A 17,132-nucleotide genomic window follows, 5' to 3' on the forward strand; every position below is an offset into this window, starting at 1 on the left:
GGAGGCATGTGACAATTCAGTTGACTCACTTTATGTGTCAAATTGTTCAAAAGGCATTATGGGGCCAGGTTTAAAACGCTTCTTCTAAAAAAGGCATTCTATTTCCAGGAAAGCATTAATAGCCAAACACGGGGTAAAGAGCGGTCAAGTGTGTTGGTTAAAGAACACAAGCTGGATTGAGTCAATTTTAAAGCAGTGCTATTAAAAATTAGATTTATGATGCTTAAAAGAAGACAAGATTAAAAAAATATATTGGAAGTCTTAGATGTTTGAGTAAACTAAGCATACAGTAAGTTTTTATGACAGTAGACAATTATGGTTCAGAGACTTTACACAATAGAAAATGTGGCATTACATTAAGCTTTTAGATTGTGGAAATTCAGGCAAAATATCTAAAGTTTTCCAACAAGGTTTTCTAGAACTTAAATTTTAATCAGCAGGCAAATATTCTACTGCTTTAATAATCTTGATGTTTAATTTTCTACACAGGAAAGTTGCTGGAGTAAAATTTATTCAAATTGAAGAAAATTTTACTCTACACAAGACAACATTTGGTCCCTCTTGAAGAAGAGTAAAAGTTACTTTTTTGATAGAACTGTTTTTCCAGAGTCAATTCTCCTCAATTCAGTGTGAATATTTTACTCTTTGTGGTGATATTTGACTCTATTCAGTGTGCCTTATAATTAACTCTTGTACTATTTTACTCAGTTCGGAGCCACAACCAACTCTTTTATTCTGTTACACAATTACTATTGACCTTTAAAGCACTGAATGGTCTCGCGCCACAGTACCTAAGCGAACCTGTGGTCCTTTATGACCCGCCACGTCTACTTAGATCAAAAGGTGCAGGCTATTTGCTGGTACCTCATATAGTGAAGGCTACATCAGGGGGCAGAGCCTTTTCTTACAAAGCCCCACAGTTATGGAACAGCCTTCCAAGTAGTGTTCGGGACTCAGACACAGTCTCAGCGTTTAAGTCTAGGCTGAAAACTTATCTGCTTAGTCAATCCTTTTGTTAAGAGTGCTTATGAGGTAAAGGAGTAGATCCGGAGGGTCCTCAGGCATAGAGTGTTTTGGTAAACTGGGATGTATGGATGCTGTCAGTCCCCCACTCAATCGCTCACTCAGGTTTGTTGACAGTGTAGTGGCTGCTGCTTTATGTCCCGGGGCGCCTTCATGCCTGTGTTACCTTCTGGCTCTCCCCTTTTAATTATGCTGTCATAGTTAGTTTTGCCGGAGTCCCTGCTTGCACTCAGTGCAAAATGTATCCTGTTCTTACTCATTAGGTGACATTGGGCATACCTAACAACCTGTGTTTTCTCCCCCCTTCACTCTGTCTGTCCTTCTGAGTTACATGTCAATGCTGAGACACCAGTGGTGCTGACCTCTACTGCTCCTCAGACCTGCCTGATCCATCCTGATGCCCTACGTCTGGCTGGAGTCTCATCACATCACTCCTGTGGAGGACGGCCCCATATGGACAGTCGCTCTGGACACTTACAGTAATGCATCTATGGCTGAGGACTACAGTCGACTTGCTAACTTTAGGACTGTAGTTGTCATGAACAGTTTTGCACTCAAGTCTCCATCAATGAACAGTTTATAACTACAGCAAAAGAGACTTCATGTTAAAACTATAATGAATTTCCTGGTTACACAGTTATACTTTGTGACTCTATAGGACACTGTTATAGAAGCAGGTTATTTATAATCATTCTATCTGCTATCATGCAGATGAGGATGGGTTCCCTTTTGAGTCTGGTTCCTCTCAAGGTTTCTTTCTCGTGTCGTCTGAGGGAGTTTTTTCTTGCCACCGTCGCCACAGGCTTGCTCATTGGGGATAAATTAGGGATAAAATTAGCTCATGTTTAAAGTTTTTAATTTTCTGTAAAAGCTGCTTTGCGACAATGTCTTTTGTTAAAAGCGCTATACAAATAAACTTGACTTGACTTTCTCTGTAATTTTGCTCCCACTCCAACTCCAAATTTTACTCTCTAAACTCAAAATAGGGCAAAATTAACTATTTTTGAGAAAAATACTTTTAACTCTGGAAAAAATTGCTCAGTCATTTTTCCTGTGTACCACTTGATTTTTTCCACTCTGGATTATCAGGGCCTGAGGTGAATTTGGACTCAGCATACAGTATTTAAATAATATTCTAAACAGAGAAAATGTCTGATAACAAACCATGCATGTTCTCCTTTTAGGCATGGTGAATTCCAGTTCAGATTTTGGTGAATCTGATATATCTCAATACAGCTTTAACCTTTAAAGTATCTTTATTATTATGCTCAATGCCTTTTAAAGTACTATAAATCATTCGATACTTCTGAAGAACTGTATTTGTTAGTATTCAGTCATATCCTAAAGGTTTGTGCTACACAGAGGCAGACTTGCATTTTGTTTTTGCATGTGCCTTTGGATTGCTGCCCTGCAATACCTTGTTCACGAGAACAACAACTTTTGCTGGTTGTCCTTTTAGCTTTCTGCTCTCCAGATGCTGTTTGGTGATATACACAGCAACTCGGGTTTTACCACTTCCTGTCGGGAGACAGATGATAATGTTCTTTTCCTCTAGAGCTGGCTGAGCAACATCCATCTGATAATCACGCAGCACAATCTCTTTCTCGTTCACTGAGGGAAAGAAAAAGTTCTTTAGAGAGACAAGATGACTTAAAATCAAAAGAAAGCAAACAAGGCTAGGTTTAAGATGCTGCCTGAATTCCCCCAATGACTTTATGCTTCATTCCCCATCCACCGGTGTTGGAAAATTACTGTTTAGACTAGTTCGGGATGTACAGTATGTTGAGTTAGTATGTCATATTTGTTGCAGCTATTACACTTAGAATAACATTGCTGCATGCTGGGTGATCTTCTGTGGTTTCTTGATCCAGGCAAACTAAGAAGGGATTTTAAGATGAAGCAACAAGAAGCAAATAATAGCCTTAAAATGCTCCATCTGGTTTATTACCAAGCCTACTTTGCCTAGAGCTGTTTAAGAAGGAAATAACACATTTCCATGTCCTCTAACATTACATGGCTCTCACAGGACAATTTTGCCTTGTTTTACTTGTCCTCTGTACAAATAAATGGATACAGTGGGATGAAATATCATGCCTGAGGGAATGCATAACATGAGAATGTGTAAAACTGCAATTTCAGTAGATTGACAAGGGCAGCACTGTACAATAAACAAACCGTACTGTAAGCTCCACAAGACCAAATAACATCAGACTCATTTTAGGTTAACAATAGGTGCTTTTGGACCAGAGGAACTTTTTCATAGTTCTTAGAACTGTTGGAGGAAGTTTCCCCTTTTTTGTGTGTCCACACTGCAGGAACTGAGAATGATTATAGTTCTTAGAACGCTGTTTTAAGGAACTTTTTTTTAGCTCCTACTTCAGTAGAAGAAGAAGAAACCTTTTATTTGGTCACGTACACTCAAGCACAGTGAAATTCCTCCTCTGCATTTAACCCATCTGAAGCAGTGAACACATGCATGCAGAGCACTGGGCAGCTATGCTACAGCAGGAGCAGTTGGGGGTTACGTACATTGCTCAAGGGCACTTCAGCCATGATGCAGAGGGAAGGGAAAGTACTGTTCATTCACTCAACTCCCCTTACTTTTTTCCTGCCAGTCCCAGGAATCAAACCAATGACCCTTTAGGCCCAAGGCTGCTTCTCTAACCTTCAGGCCATGGCTGTTCCATAGCCTGAAGACAGTACTAGGAGAATACTAGGTACTCTCCCAGTACAAGAGGAACCATGAGTGACGCAAGTGTATGGTGATTGGGCCAGATGATGGGTCGAACACATGAGCCAATGCAGCACTGGCAACTGCCAGTTTTAGAAATCCATGTAAAACTTTACCCAACAGCTCTTAATACAAAAAATAAATAAATAAATAAATAAAAATGGAGCAACAGTGAAGTCCAGGTTTTACGAGAAGGTCCAGGTTGCAGTCCCGACAACAAGTGGAGGCAAGCGTAGTACTGTTTTTAACCCTGTCCCTAAGCATAACCCATGGGGTGTGGCTACATATGTAGCCCCACCCACAAATGGGTACAGCTACCCGTGTAGCCCTGCGCTCAACTGGGGCTACATATGTGCCTCACCTCATTTTCCAGGCTGCAGCCGGGTGTACTTGGGTTTTTACTGAGCCAATATGCAGCGGAGGAAATACAACGCAAGTCTGATGCAAAGAAGAAAATAGGCATGCAAGTTCACTGCAGTTATCTAAAGAAGTAGAAAGCCAAACTGGGGTGACTATTTCCCATGACACAATACGGCATACACTGCAGAGGAATGGCATGCATGGATGCCGTCCACGAAAGAAGCCTCTCCTAAAGCCCAGGCACAAAAAAGCCCGCCTAGAGTTTGCCAGGGCCCATGCTGACAAAGATGAAGACTACTGGGACTCTACACTCTGGAGTGATGAGACCAAGATAAATGTTTTTGGAACTGATGGCTTCAAAACTGTATGGCGTCACAAAGGTGAGGAATACAAAGAAAAATGCATGGTGCCTACAGTGAAACATGGTGGTGGCAGTGTCCTTATGTGGGGCTGCATGAGTGCTGCTGGTGTCGGGGAGCTGCATTTCATTGATGGCATCATGAATTCACAGATGTATTGCTCTATACTGAAAGAGAAGATGCTACCATCACTCCGTGCCCTTGGTCGTCGTACACTTTTACAACATGACTAAACACACATCTAAGGCCACTGTTGGATTTTTGAATAAGAACAGGGTGAAAGTGAATCAGTGGCCAAGTATGTCTCCTGATCTGAACCCAATCAAACACCTATGGGGAATTCTGAAGAGATAAGTTGAGCATCACTCTCCATCCAGCATCCAGTCACTAAAAGAGGCCATTGTTGAAGAATGGAAAAAGATTGATGTTCGCAAAATGTTGCCAACTTGTTCATTCCATGCCTAGAAGACTTGGTGCTGTGATTAAAAATCATGGAGGCCATACAAAGTACTAGATGTAGTAGTTTTTGTTGTGGGGTGTACTCATTTTTGCACCACCCTAATTTAAGTAAAACTGAAAAATGTGTAATCGAAGTTATATTATTAACCTTACTTTTTCCCGTTATAAGTTAAACAGATTTTATATTTAATTTTGTCTTGTCAACATTTTGGAAATTGTTTGTGTTCATTGAGAGATTGTTTAAAATGTTACTTTTCAAACGGGGTGTACTCATTTATGCTGAGCACTGTAACTGTGTTTGTGTGTTCATGACTCATGTTCATGTGTGTGCATCTTCATCACTTTTTCTGTTAGATTGCAAATTTACAGCTGCTGGGATTCCCCAGGAAATCTGCAGTACAGAAAAGCAAACGTAACACTTGTAGCATGTGATTTATTTGCAATTCTACACCAGTAATTTAAGAGGCAGAGAACTGTGAGGCTTACATCTGGTCCACCTCTGTAGACTGAGTCGGTGCCATGAGGTGATACTGGTTACGGATCAAATTGTTTTGGTGTGAAGCACTGTAGACAGGCTGGTGGGAAATGCCTCCATCAAAGGGTGAATTGTAGAAATCAAAAACCATGAGGTTAAGCTAGTCAGATAACATCCTCACTATTACACATACTGCAATAATTACAACAACATTACTGTAGGATAGATTCAAAATCAAACCAAGTGGACTTTCCAGAGGCTAAAGGACAGCATGGAGCAAGTGGTGCCATCTGGTGGGGAAAAGTGGCAGGAAAAGGACACACACTGGCATACATCCAGCCTGATGTTTAAAATGGGTTGTTTTTCCTTTCCTAACGACTGTTTTGTGATTTGTCTACACTAAAAGCAAGTGAATAATTTATTGTTCATTTCAAAACATCAAAAACCCCCAGCCCTGAACGTATTTGTTTTGAATTCCTCTCATTCATGCTTGTCATAGTCAAAAGATTGATACTACACAAGAGACCAGAGGGAAAGCTGAAACAGCAGCCTGTACGATCATTGCTTGCAGCAGGAGGAGCATGTGTTTGTAATTAAGACTGCTCTCCCCAAGTCTGTTGTGCAAGTTTATAATTTTGTTTCAGTAATATACTGGTAGGGTAGAGCAGGGAGACCTGCGACAGGGAGACTTGGGACAGTTTGTATTCCCATAAATTCATTTCAACCAATCAGGTTTTAGATTACATCAGAAGTTAGATGTTGCCCCTTAGAGTAACCGACTTCCTTTGGAGTCATGAAGATGGACACTGCAGTAAGGTCTGTGCAGTTCAATATTTTTGTCAACCAAAACTTGTATTTTCTACTTCGCAGTTCACCCCCATTCTATGGTGTAATGTACGCTGGTGAATTCAGGATTTGTTAAATTAAAGTATGTAGCCTAGAGTTACCATATATAGTCTTATTCATTAAACTTAAATTCTGGGGAAAAAAACATTTTTTTTTTTTTAAATGGACAGATGGGGAGAGTTGGGACAGTTCATGCACAGTTTTTTTTGTGGTTTAGAAATACAGGGGGCTGCAAAAGTAGGTATAGAGTAAGTTGTTATATGTGAACAACAGCAGCAGGACAACTTCTACAGTGGTGCTTGAAAGTTTGTGAACCCTTTAGAATTTTCGATATTTCTGCATAAATATGATCTAAAACATCATCAGATTTTCACACAAGTCCTAAAAGTAGATAAAGAGAACCCAGTTAAACAAATGAGACAAAAATATTATACTTGGTCATTTATTTATTGAGGAAAATGATCCAATATTACATATCTGTGAGTGGCAAAAGTATGTGAACCTCTAGGATTAGCAGTTAATGTGAAGGTTAAATTAGAGTCAGGTGTTTTCAATCAATTGGTATGACAATCAGGTGTGAGTGGGCACCCTGTTTTATTCAAAGAACAGGAATCTATCAAAGTCTGATCTTCACAACACATGTTTGTGGAAGTGTATCATGGCACGAACAAAGGAGGTTTCTGAGGACCTCAGAAAAAGCGTTGTTGATGCTCATCAAACTGGAAAAGGTTACAAAACCATCTCTAAAGAGTTTGGACTCCACAAATCCACAGTCAGACAGATTGTGTACAAATGGAAGAAATTCAAGCCCATTGTTACCCTCCCCAGGAGTGGTCGACCAACAAAGATCACTCCAAGAGCAAGGCGTGTAATAGTCGGCGAGGTGACAAAGGACCCCAGGGTAACTTCTAAGCAATTGAAGGCCTCTCTCACATTGGCTAATGTTAATATTTATGAGTCCACCATCAGGAGAACACTGAACAACAATGGTGTGCATGGCAGGGTTGCAAGGAGAAAGCCACTGCTCTCCAAAAAGAACATTGCTGCTCGTCTGAAGTTTGCTAAAGATCACATGGACAAGCCAGAAGGCTATTGGAAAAATGTTTTGTGGATAGATGAGACCAAAATAGAACTTTTTGGTTTAAATGAGAAGCGTTATGTTTGGAGAAAGGAAAACACTGTATTCCAGCATAAGAACCTTATCCCTTCTGTGAAACATGGTGGTGGTAGTATCATGGTTTGGGCCTGTTTGGCTGCATCTGGGCCAGGACGGCTTGCCATCATTGATGGAACAATGAATTCTGAATTATACCAGTGAATAGATAGTTTTCACTGACGTCACGGCATTCCGGGGAACGCCCCCCAGCCGCCATCTTGGAGGGCAAACAAAATGGACCATCGCCACTACCTGCTACGTTATCTCGGACGAATTTATGAAGTTATATAGTCAGTTTTCTAAAATAAAGATCAATGTCGGCAAAATTAAGCAAACAGAAGTATATAGATACATTAGACGACATCTCACGACAACGGTATGCAGCCAAACTGGCCTTGATTGGGGGAATTGACCCTACGAAGTGGACAAAGATGCATTTTCAAGTGACTATGCAGGGCTGCCAAAGCCTGAAACTGCCAAAGCCTGCTCCAAAGCCTGAAACTGACTTCATCAAACTTTAAAGGCTGTCTGATATATACAACTTTATATATTCACAGCGCGCCTTTTGGCGGATGCCGCCTGAATCGCGCAGATCCAGGGTTTTTTTTTTAGGGGGGGCGTTGGGAGTGTCTGATTGTAATTTCCAAGTAAATTCTGTATTAAAATTACTAAATAAGAAAATCTGTTACAGTCCATGAAACAGGAAGTATAAGGATGAGAAAAAAACAGTTTAAATCGGGAAGTTGCGCACATTTGCTCAGTCCTGCACACCGCTCGGGCTGCACAAATGTGCGCAACTTCCCAATTTAAACTGTTTGTTTCTTATCCTTATACTTCCTGTTTCATGGACTGTAACAGATTTGCTTATTTAGTAATTTTAATACAGAATTTACTTTGAAATTATAATCAGACACTCCAACCCCCCCCCCCCCCCCCCCCCAAAAAAAAACCCGGACTGCGCGATTCAGGCGGCATCCGCCAAAAGGCGCGCTGTTTGCATCCCAAACACAAATTAAATCATACAGAATAGACCTAAAATGTTTTTCAAAAATTACCCTTGCGTGAGTGAAGTGACAAGTTTCAAATAGAAACGTGACAAACGAGCGATGTTAAGTGTACATTACAATGTAAACGTACACTCAGCGATTCCAGTTAGGCATTCTCCAGAGATTGTTTACATGATGTTTTGGTTTCCAAAAACAAACTTAAACACAATTGATTGTTTATTTAAACAACTTACCACTTATAAAATGATCGGAGCAGACTTTGCTGTGTTTGGAAGGCTGATAATCCTTGCGGTTGATTCTCGCAAGCCATAGATTTCTCCTTTGTATGCTGAGTTTGTTTGCTCGCCTTCGTGCTCCCGTACAGTGGGAATTCCATAAAAGCTCCGCTTGACTTCATCATCTGACCTATTACGACAGCCGTGAATACAACAGGTGTGCACTATTGCTAGCTTTAAATAGTAGTAATGTAACTATAAATGTAAATAATATATAAATGAATGTAACTCGCGCGCTACAATGTGTGCTCAGTGACCCGTACGGTAAGCTGGCCCTCCAAGATGGCCACCACCAGGGAATCCCTGACTCTGTGACGTCATGTGAAAACTATCTATTCTAAAGGAAAATGTCAGGACATCTGTCCATGAACTGAATCTCAAGAGACATTGGGTCATGCAGCAAGACAACGACCCTAAGCACACAAGTCGTTCTACCAAAGAATGGTTAAAGAAGAATAAAGTTAATGTTTTGGAATGGTCAAGTCAAAGTCCTGACCTTAATCCAATCAAAATGTTGTGGAAGGACCTGATGTGAGCAGTTCATGTGAAGAAACCCACCAACATCCCAGAGTTGAAGCTGTTCTGTACGGAGGAATGGGCTAAAATTCCTCCAAGCTGGTGTGCAGGACTGATCAACAGTTACCGCAAATGTTTAGTTGCAGTTATTGCTGCACAAGGGGGTCACACCAGATACTGAAAGCAAAGATTCACATACTTTTGCCACTCACAGATATGTAATATTGGATCATTTTCCTCAATAAATAAATGACCAAGTATAATATTTTTGTCTCATTTGTTTAACTGGGTTCTCTTTATCTACTTTTAGGACTTGTGTGAAAATCTGATGATGTTTTAGGTCATATTTATGCAGAAATATAGAAAATTCTAAAGGGTTCACAAACGTTCAAGCACCACTGTACGTTCAGCAGGATGGGGCGCCACCGCACTTCACAATCAATGTCCGTGCGCTACTTGACAAAGAATTTCCCAACAGTTGGATTGGACGTCGAGGAGCCCTTGACTGGCCACCACCACGTTCGCTGGATCTCACCCCTATGGACTTCTTTTTCTGGGGATGTGTAAAACATAGGGTTTTCGCACGCAAGCCACATTCTGTTGATGCCATCTCATCTCCTCTAGCCACTTTATCCTGTTCTACAGGGTCGCAGGCAAGCTGGAGCCTATCCCAGCTGACTACGGGCGAAAGGCGGGGTACACCCTGGACAAGTCGGCAGGTCATCACAGGGCTGACACATAGACACAGACAACCATTCACACCTACGGTCAATTTAGAGTCACCAGTTAACCTAACCTGCATGTCTTTGGGGGAAACCAGAGCACCCGGAGGAAACCCACGCGGACACGGGGAGAACATGCAAATTTCGCACAGAAAGGCCCTCGCCGGCCACGGGGCTCGAACCCGGACCATCTTGCTGTGAGGCGACAGCGCTAACCACTACACCACTGTGCCACCCTCTGTTGATGCCATGATTCAGTTAATATGGGAAGCTTGCCAGGAAATTGATGCTGATAAAGATCTTGGTGCCAGAGTGTGCATGAGTGTCCACACTCGACTAGTAGAGTGTGTGAATGCTGGGGGCAAACAGTTTGAACATTTGAGGGATTAATATATTTATTGTTGATATGTTATTATTGATATGTTTGTATAATCAATAAAATAACGTTTTGTGTGAACTTTTTTTTTCATTACTATATACCTACTTTTGCAGCCCCGTGTATAAAATAGTTTAAAATTTTTGTTTATGTGGGCGTGTACCTGCATGACGATTAAACTTATTTCATTCCTAGTCAGGTTTTGGGTAAACTGACATTTTTCTATACCTTTACCTGCATTGTGTGTTCATACAGTTCATATGTTACAAGTTTTGAGAATAAATAAAAATGAAGGTCTAGGCTTAGGTGTTTTATTTTTGTTCCATGTCTCCCTGCAAAAAATAAAGACAGAAAAATTGAAGCCTGAAGGTCAGTATATGTGGCAAGCTGAGAAACTAATGTTGTGGTAAGAGGGTATAGTAAATCCTCTCTAATGCAGTATGAATGCGACTCTACCTGCAAAGAATTTCACACAATCTACAAAAGCTGAAAACGTGTCCCAAATCTCCCCACTCTCCTCTACTTCACATTAGTAAAATACTTTAGGATTTGTTTAGCCTGTTTGGTCAGTGTATATTTTTTCAGCATATCCCTGCACGTCACGTGTGTCTGCGACTCCTGAAGTTGCAGTCAAAAACTCACCTGATCCTCAGCCTCATCATAACCACATCATTGTTCTCTAGACAAGCTCATTCACAGTCCATTCACAGTCACCTGATTACTAATGACACCTTTCTGAAAATCACACTGCTCTTTAAATAACCCAGACTGCTGAACACCATGCAATGTCTTGCTCCAGCATTGTGTCTGTGATGAACCCATGCTGTTATTATCTGCCTGTCTGGATTAGTGTTTTGCTCATATCCTGCTTCCTGTTTCCTACTTCAGTCTTATTTAGATTATGACTGCTTACTCACTAACCTTTCTGAGCATTCTGAGCCTATCCCTTTAGAATGCCTCCTAGATTGGTTTTTAATAAAAAACAGAAAACCGGCATCTGTTTGTGTGCTTCATGACCCTGTCGGAAAGAATGTTTAAAAAAAATACACCATGAATTTGACAGCCCTAGCTGGTTAACAGTATAAATGGACATTTTCACCGAGTAGCAAAAAACATGCTGGAAATGTAAACTTTCCTGGTGCAGCAACCAAGCATTATGCTGATCGTGTTAAAGTACAAAATCCAACCAGAATGATTTTGCTACAATATGACAGTCGAATCATATTTACTGATTGTTTATAATTAACATACAGTGGTGCTTGAAAGTTTGCGAAACCTTTAGAATTTTCTATATTTCTGCATAAATATGACCTAAAACATCATCAGATTTTCGCACAAGTTCTAAAAGTAGATAAAGAGAACCCAGTTAAACAAATGAGACAAAAATATTATACTTGGTCATTTATTTATTGAGGAAAATGATCCAATATTACATATCTGGGGCAGCACGGTGGTGTAGTGGTTAGCGCTGTCGCCTCACAGCAAGAAGGTCTGGGTTTGAGCCCCGTGGCCGGCGAGGGCCTTTCTGTGCGGAGTTTGCATGTTCTCCCCGTGTCCACGTGGGTTTCCTCCGGGTGCTCCGGTTTCCCCCACAGTCCAAAGACATGCAGGTTAGGTTAACTGGTGACTCTAAATTGACCATAGGTGTGAATGTGAGTGTGAATGGTTGTCTGTGTCTATGTGTCAGCCCTGTGATGACCTGGCGACTTGTCCAGGGTGTACCCCGCTTTTCGCCCGTAGTCAGCTGGGATAGGCTCCAGCTTGCCTGCGACCCTGTAGAAGGATAAAGTGGCTAGAGATAATGAGATGAGATGAGATTACATATCTGTGAGTATCAAAAGTATGTGAACCTCGAGGATTAGCAGTTAATTTGAAGGTGAAATTAGAGTCAGGTGTTTTCAATCATTGGGACGACAATCAGGTGTGAGTGGGCACCCTGTTTTATTTAAAGAACAGGGATCTATCAAAGTCTGATCTTCACATGTTTGTGGAAGTGTATCATGGCACAAACAAAGGAGATTTCTGAGGACCTCAGAAAAAGCATTGTTGATGCTCATCAGGCTGGAAAAGGTTACAAAACCATCTCTAAAGAGTTTGGACTCCACCATTCCACAGTCAGACAGATTGTGTACAAATGGAGGAAATTCAAGACCATTGTTACCCTCCCCAGGAGTGGTCGACCAACAAAGATCACTCTAAGAGCAAGGCATGTAATAGTTGGCAAGGTCACAAAGCACCTCAGGGTAACTTCTAAGCAACTGAAGGCCTCTCTCACATTGGCTAATGTTAATGTTCATGAGTCTACCATCAGGAGAACACTGAACAACAATGGTGTGCAAGGCAGGGTTGCAAGGAGAAAGCCACTGCTCTCCAAAAAGAACATTGCTGCTTGTCTGCAGTTTGCTAAAGATCACATGGACAAGCCAGAAGGCTATTGGAAAAATGTTTTGTGGATGGATGAGACCAAAATAGAACTTTTTGGTTTAAATGAGAAGCGTTATTTTTGGAGAAAGGAAAACACTGCATTCCAGCATAAGAACCTTATCCCATCTGTGAAACATGGTGGTGGTAGTATCATGGTTTGGGCCTGTTTTGCTGCATCTGGGCCAGGACAGCTTGCCATTATTGATGGAACAATGAATTCTGAATTATGCCAGCGAATTCTAAAGGAAAATGTCAGGACATCTGTCCATGAACTGAATCTCAAGAGAAGGTGGGTCATGCAGCAAGACAATGACCCTAAGCACACAAGTTGCTCAACCAAAGAATGATTAAAGAAGAATAAAGTTAATGTTTTGGAATGGCGAAGTCAAAGTCCTGACCTTAATCCAATCGAAATGTTGTGGAAGGACCTGAAGCGAGCAGTTCATGTGAGGAAACCCACCAACATCCCAGAGTTGAAGCTGTTCTGTACGGAGGTATGGGCTAAAATTCCTCCAAGCCGGTGTGCAGGACTGATCAGCGGTTACTGGAAACGTTTAGTTGCAGTTATTGCTGCACAAGGGGGTCACACCAGATACTGAAAGCAAAGGTTCACATACTTTTGCCACTCACAGATATGTAATATTGGATCATTTTCCTTGACAAATAAATGACCAAGTATAATATTTTTGTCTCATTTGTTTAACTGGGTTCTCTTTATCTACTTTTAGGACTTGTGTGAAAATCTGATGATGTTTTAGGTCATATTTATGCAAAAATATAGAAAATTCTAAAGGGTTCACAAACTTTCAAGCACCACTGTATGATCTTCAGTGGCATACAATTCAGAGACTTTTTTAGTTGAAACTTCTTTTATTGACAGGCTGGTCAATTTTGTACACATTTTCTTCACTGCCTAGAAAGTTCAATGACATGCTGATCGTGGGATCAGCCAAATGGCCAAATGGTTAGAGAAGCAGCTTTGGAGCCAAGAGGTTGCTGATTCAATTCCCTTGACAAGCAGGAATGGCTGAAATGCCCTTGAACAAGGTACCTAACCCCCATCTGCTCCTCAGGTATGTTGGTATCTGGGTATGTTGTATGTCGCTCTGGACAAGAGTGTCTGCTAAATGCCATTACTGTAACGTAATGTAATCATGATGCCACTGGGACTTAGCCCTAGCCTCTACCAAAAGACTACACTGTGCTCAAAAAGATCAGTTTCCAAAGCTTCAACTTTAATGATAATACTACCGTGTTTGTCATCTTGTCGATTGCTAAAAGCTGAGCTGAGTCTCTGCTGTAACTCAGTGCAACTGTATCAATTCGCTGGAACTCTGAGTCCAACATTTCCACTCCTGAGACTGAATGTTTCTGGGAAATGGTGAATGAGAAAAGAAGCTCTTACTCTTTTGTTTTTAGGAGCTAACAGGGAAACCTGACCATTATCTTTTTCATTCCTCACATTAAAGGTAGACTGCCTTTCAGATTTTTCAGGTTTAGGTTGTAAAAAGAATTTTCCCTGACACCCAATTATTTTTCTTCAGTGGACCAAAAGCTACTGAATTTGAATCACAGACTTCCAATTTTATTATTAATATTTTTTTTAATAGAACAATTAATGAATTTAGGGTCATGTGGCCCTAAATTCTCTGCTATTATTTCTTGCTTCACCGTGATGCAATACAAGAGACTACATCATGCACCACGTGGTGGGCTTTCCCCATTCACGCAAGGCATTGTGGGATACAATTTTGAAGCAGGAAAGGAAAATGGAGGATGTTAATGAAACGTGAAAGACCGACTACAGTAACGGAAAGTGAGAAGAAAAGACGTTACGTTGTGAAGGAAAGGAAACGCAGGACCAAACTAATAAATATCATCGGTCAGCGAGCACCTTGGTGTGATCAGCTGTTCATTTAGCGACAGAATGATGTAACTGTCATTGCATGGTTAAGGTAAACCTGTAGATGGCAGTAATGCAACATTGGATGCCAACTGCTGTAAAACCCCAGAGAAGAAGAAGAAGAAGACACCAAACGGTAAACCTGCACATGTGCACACCGGACTTCCTCTGTCTGCTTGACTGCGCAAAGCGAGTGATTTCATGCACATTATTTGCTAAGGAAATAATCCCCTCAAATTAAATAACTTCCCAGCCACCAAATGGCCTGTTTAGAGATTATAGGAATAAACGTATATCACAATGACCAAATTTCAGAGGGAACTAAATTTCACCGTCTATTTTTAAATGTCACTGTCACACCCCTATCAATGTCCTCCTAAAGAATCAGAACAGAACACAGCTGCTAACTTCTCACAAGGATAACGAACATACAACATCAACCAACAAATTAGCACCAGAATAGCTAAAGCACATCACTAATACTTTACTATAAAAAATGTTTAATGTGTTTCACAGTAGTGTTTTCCTTTAATTTCTAGGTCTGCTGGTTGTTCTGTATTTCTTTTTTTTTCCCATTTTTTTCAGTAGGGATTCCTGGAGTAATCCAGTTTGTATTCAGTTTGAAACTGAATGTGAATTATGGCATTTTGACTGCGTGAATAAGAACTATTTGCAAAAAGTAGTTTTACATGACTTTATGCACTGAGTTGCTGTTCAACAAAGGTATCCAGGTTTCCTCAGAGCTGTATGTATGCATATTTCTGTTTCCATAGGAACTGAATTTGTGAAACCACTAGAAAATGGGAAGATGTAGAACAGAAAGCAAAAACTACAACGTATGACTAGCAATTACTACAGAATGACTACTACACTTGGATTACAGAGGTAATGTTGTCTGTGAAAGAGGGCCATCGCCCCTGTTTTAGAATATACATTACTGGTCATAAATTTGGACACCCTTTCTCATTCATAGGTTTTTCTGTATTTTGACTATTTTCTACATTGTAGAACAATACTGAAGACATCAAAACTATGAAACAATATATGGAACAGATATGGAATTATGTGATAAACAAAAAAGTGTTTCATATTTTCGATTCTTCAAAGTAGCCACCGTTTACCTTGATGACGCTTTACATCCTATTATCATTATCTTAACATGCTTCATGAAGTAGTCATCTGGAATGCTTTTCAATTAACGGGTGTGCCTCGTCAAAAGTTAATTAGTGCAATTTCTTGCCTTCTTACTGCATTTGAGATCAAACAGTAAATCGTAAATAATAAACAATACACTAAATAGCCCTATTAGACAACTGTAGTAATCCATATTATGTCAAGAACTGCTCAACTAAGTAAAGAGAAATGACATCCGTCATTACTTTAAGACGTGGGCGGCACGGTGGTGTAGTGGTTAGCGCTGTCGCCTCACAGCAAGAAGGTCCGGGTTCGAGCCCCGTGGCCGGCGAGGGCCTTTCTGTGCAGAGTTTGCATGTTCTCCCCGTGTCCGCGTGGGTTTCCTCCGGGTGCTCCGGTTTCCCCCACAGTCCAAAGACATGCAGGTTAGGTTAACTGGTGGCTCTAAATTGACCGTAGATGTGAGTGTGAATGGTTGTCTGTGTCTATGAGTCAGCCCTGTGATGACCTGGCGACTTGTCCAGGGTGTACCCCGCCTTTCGCCCGTAGTCAGCTGGGATAGGCTCCAGCTTGCCTGCGACCCTGTAGAACAGGATAAAGCGGCTAGAGATAATGAGATGAGATGAGATGAGATGAAAGAAAAACCACTGAATTAGAAGATGTGTCCAAACTTTTGACTGGTACAGTACATCTGCTGTTTTTGCCTGCTAACTAAGCTTTAATCACTTAAAGGTGAGGTCAGTGTAGAAACAGCCCATATTTTAAAACCTGGTGGAAAATACGAGAGAGAAAAAAACATGACTCATATCCCTACTGGAATGTGATTTATTCCTGACCAGATCCTCAATTTCAAGGACTGTCAACCAAACTGGTTGAGTAAAAGCTTTGAGTAAAATCTGGTTTGCATTATTATATCCACACATCTGTTAATATAACAGAATGTGCACTATTTTAGATGCACTCTCTATTTTTAAGATACTCTTTAATGCATTTTCGCATATCACTTAGACCTTCAGCTGAAGCCTTTTTCCACATGAACTTATTTGAGCACCACTGGAATTGCTGCATATTATTAAAACCATATGCTACTCAAGTTTGCTTTGAAACAATATCCCTCCATCCATTATCTGTAGCTGCTTATCCTGTACAGGGTCGCAGGCGAGCTGGAGCTTATCCCAGCTGACTATGGGCGAGAGGCAGGGTAAACCCTGGACAAGTCGCCAGGTCATCGCAAGGCTGACACACAGAGACAAACAACCATTCACACTCACATTTACACCTACGGTCAATTTAGAGCCACCAATTAGCCTAACCTGCATGTTTTTGGACTGTGGGGAAAACCGGAGCACCCGGAGGAAACCCACAT

The 17,132-nt window shown here is 41.0% G+C and overlaps 1 protein-coding gene across 2 annotated transcripts in view; it reads right to left on the minus strand.

Annotated features, from left to right (window-relative positions):
* Window positions 1-17,132, minus strand: part of ifih1 (interferon induced with helicase C domain 1) — a 56,915-nt gene that overhangs the window by 24,280 nt on the left and 15,503 nt on the right. For both annotated transcript variants that reach the window (XM_060930118.1, XM_060930119.1), the window contains one exon: window positions 2,441-2,634. In XM_060930118.1, the coding sequence (XP_060786101.1) occupies window positions 2,441-2,634 (194 nt within the window). The remainder of the gene's footprint in view (window positions 1-2,440; window positions 2,635-17,132) is intronic.

This window comes from Neoarius graeffei, chromosome 9 (genome assembly GCF_027579695.1).
Source record: "Neoarius graeffei isolate fNeoGra1 chromosome 9, fNeoGra1.pri, whole genome shotgun sequence".
NCBI classification, from domain to species: domain Eukaryota; kingdom Metazoa; phylum Chordata; class Actinopteri; order Siluriformes; family Ariidae; genus Neoarius; species Neoarius graeffei.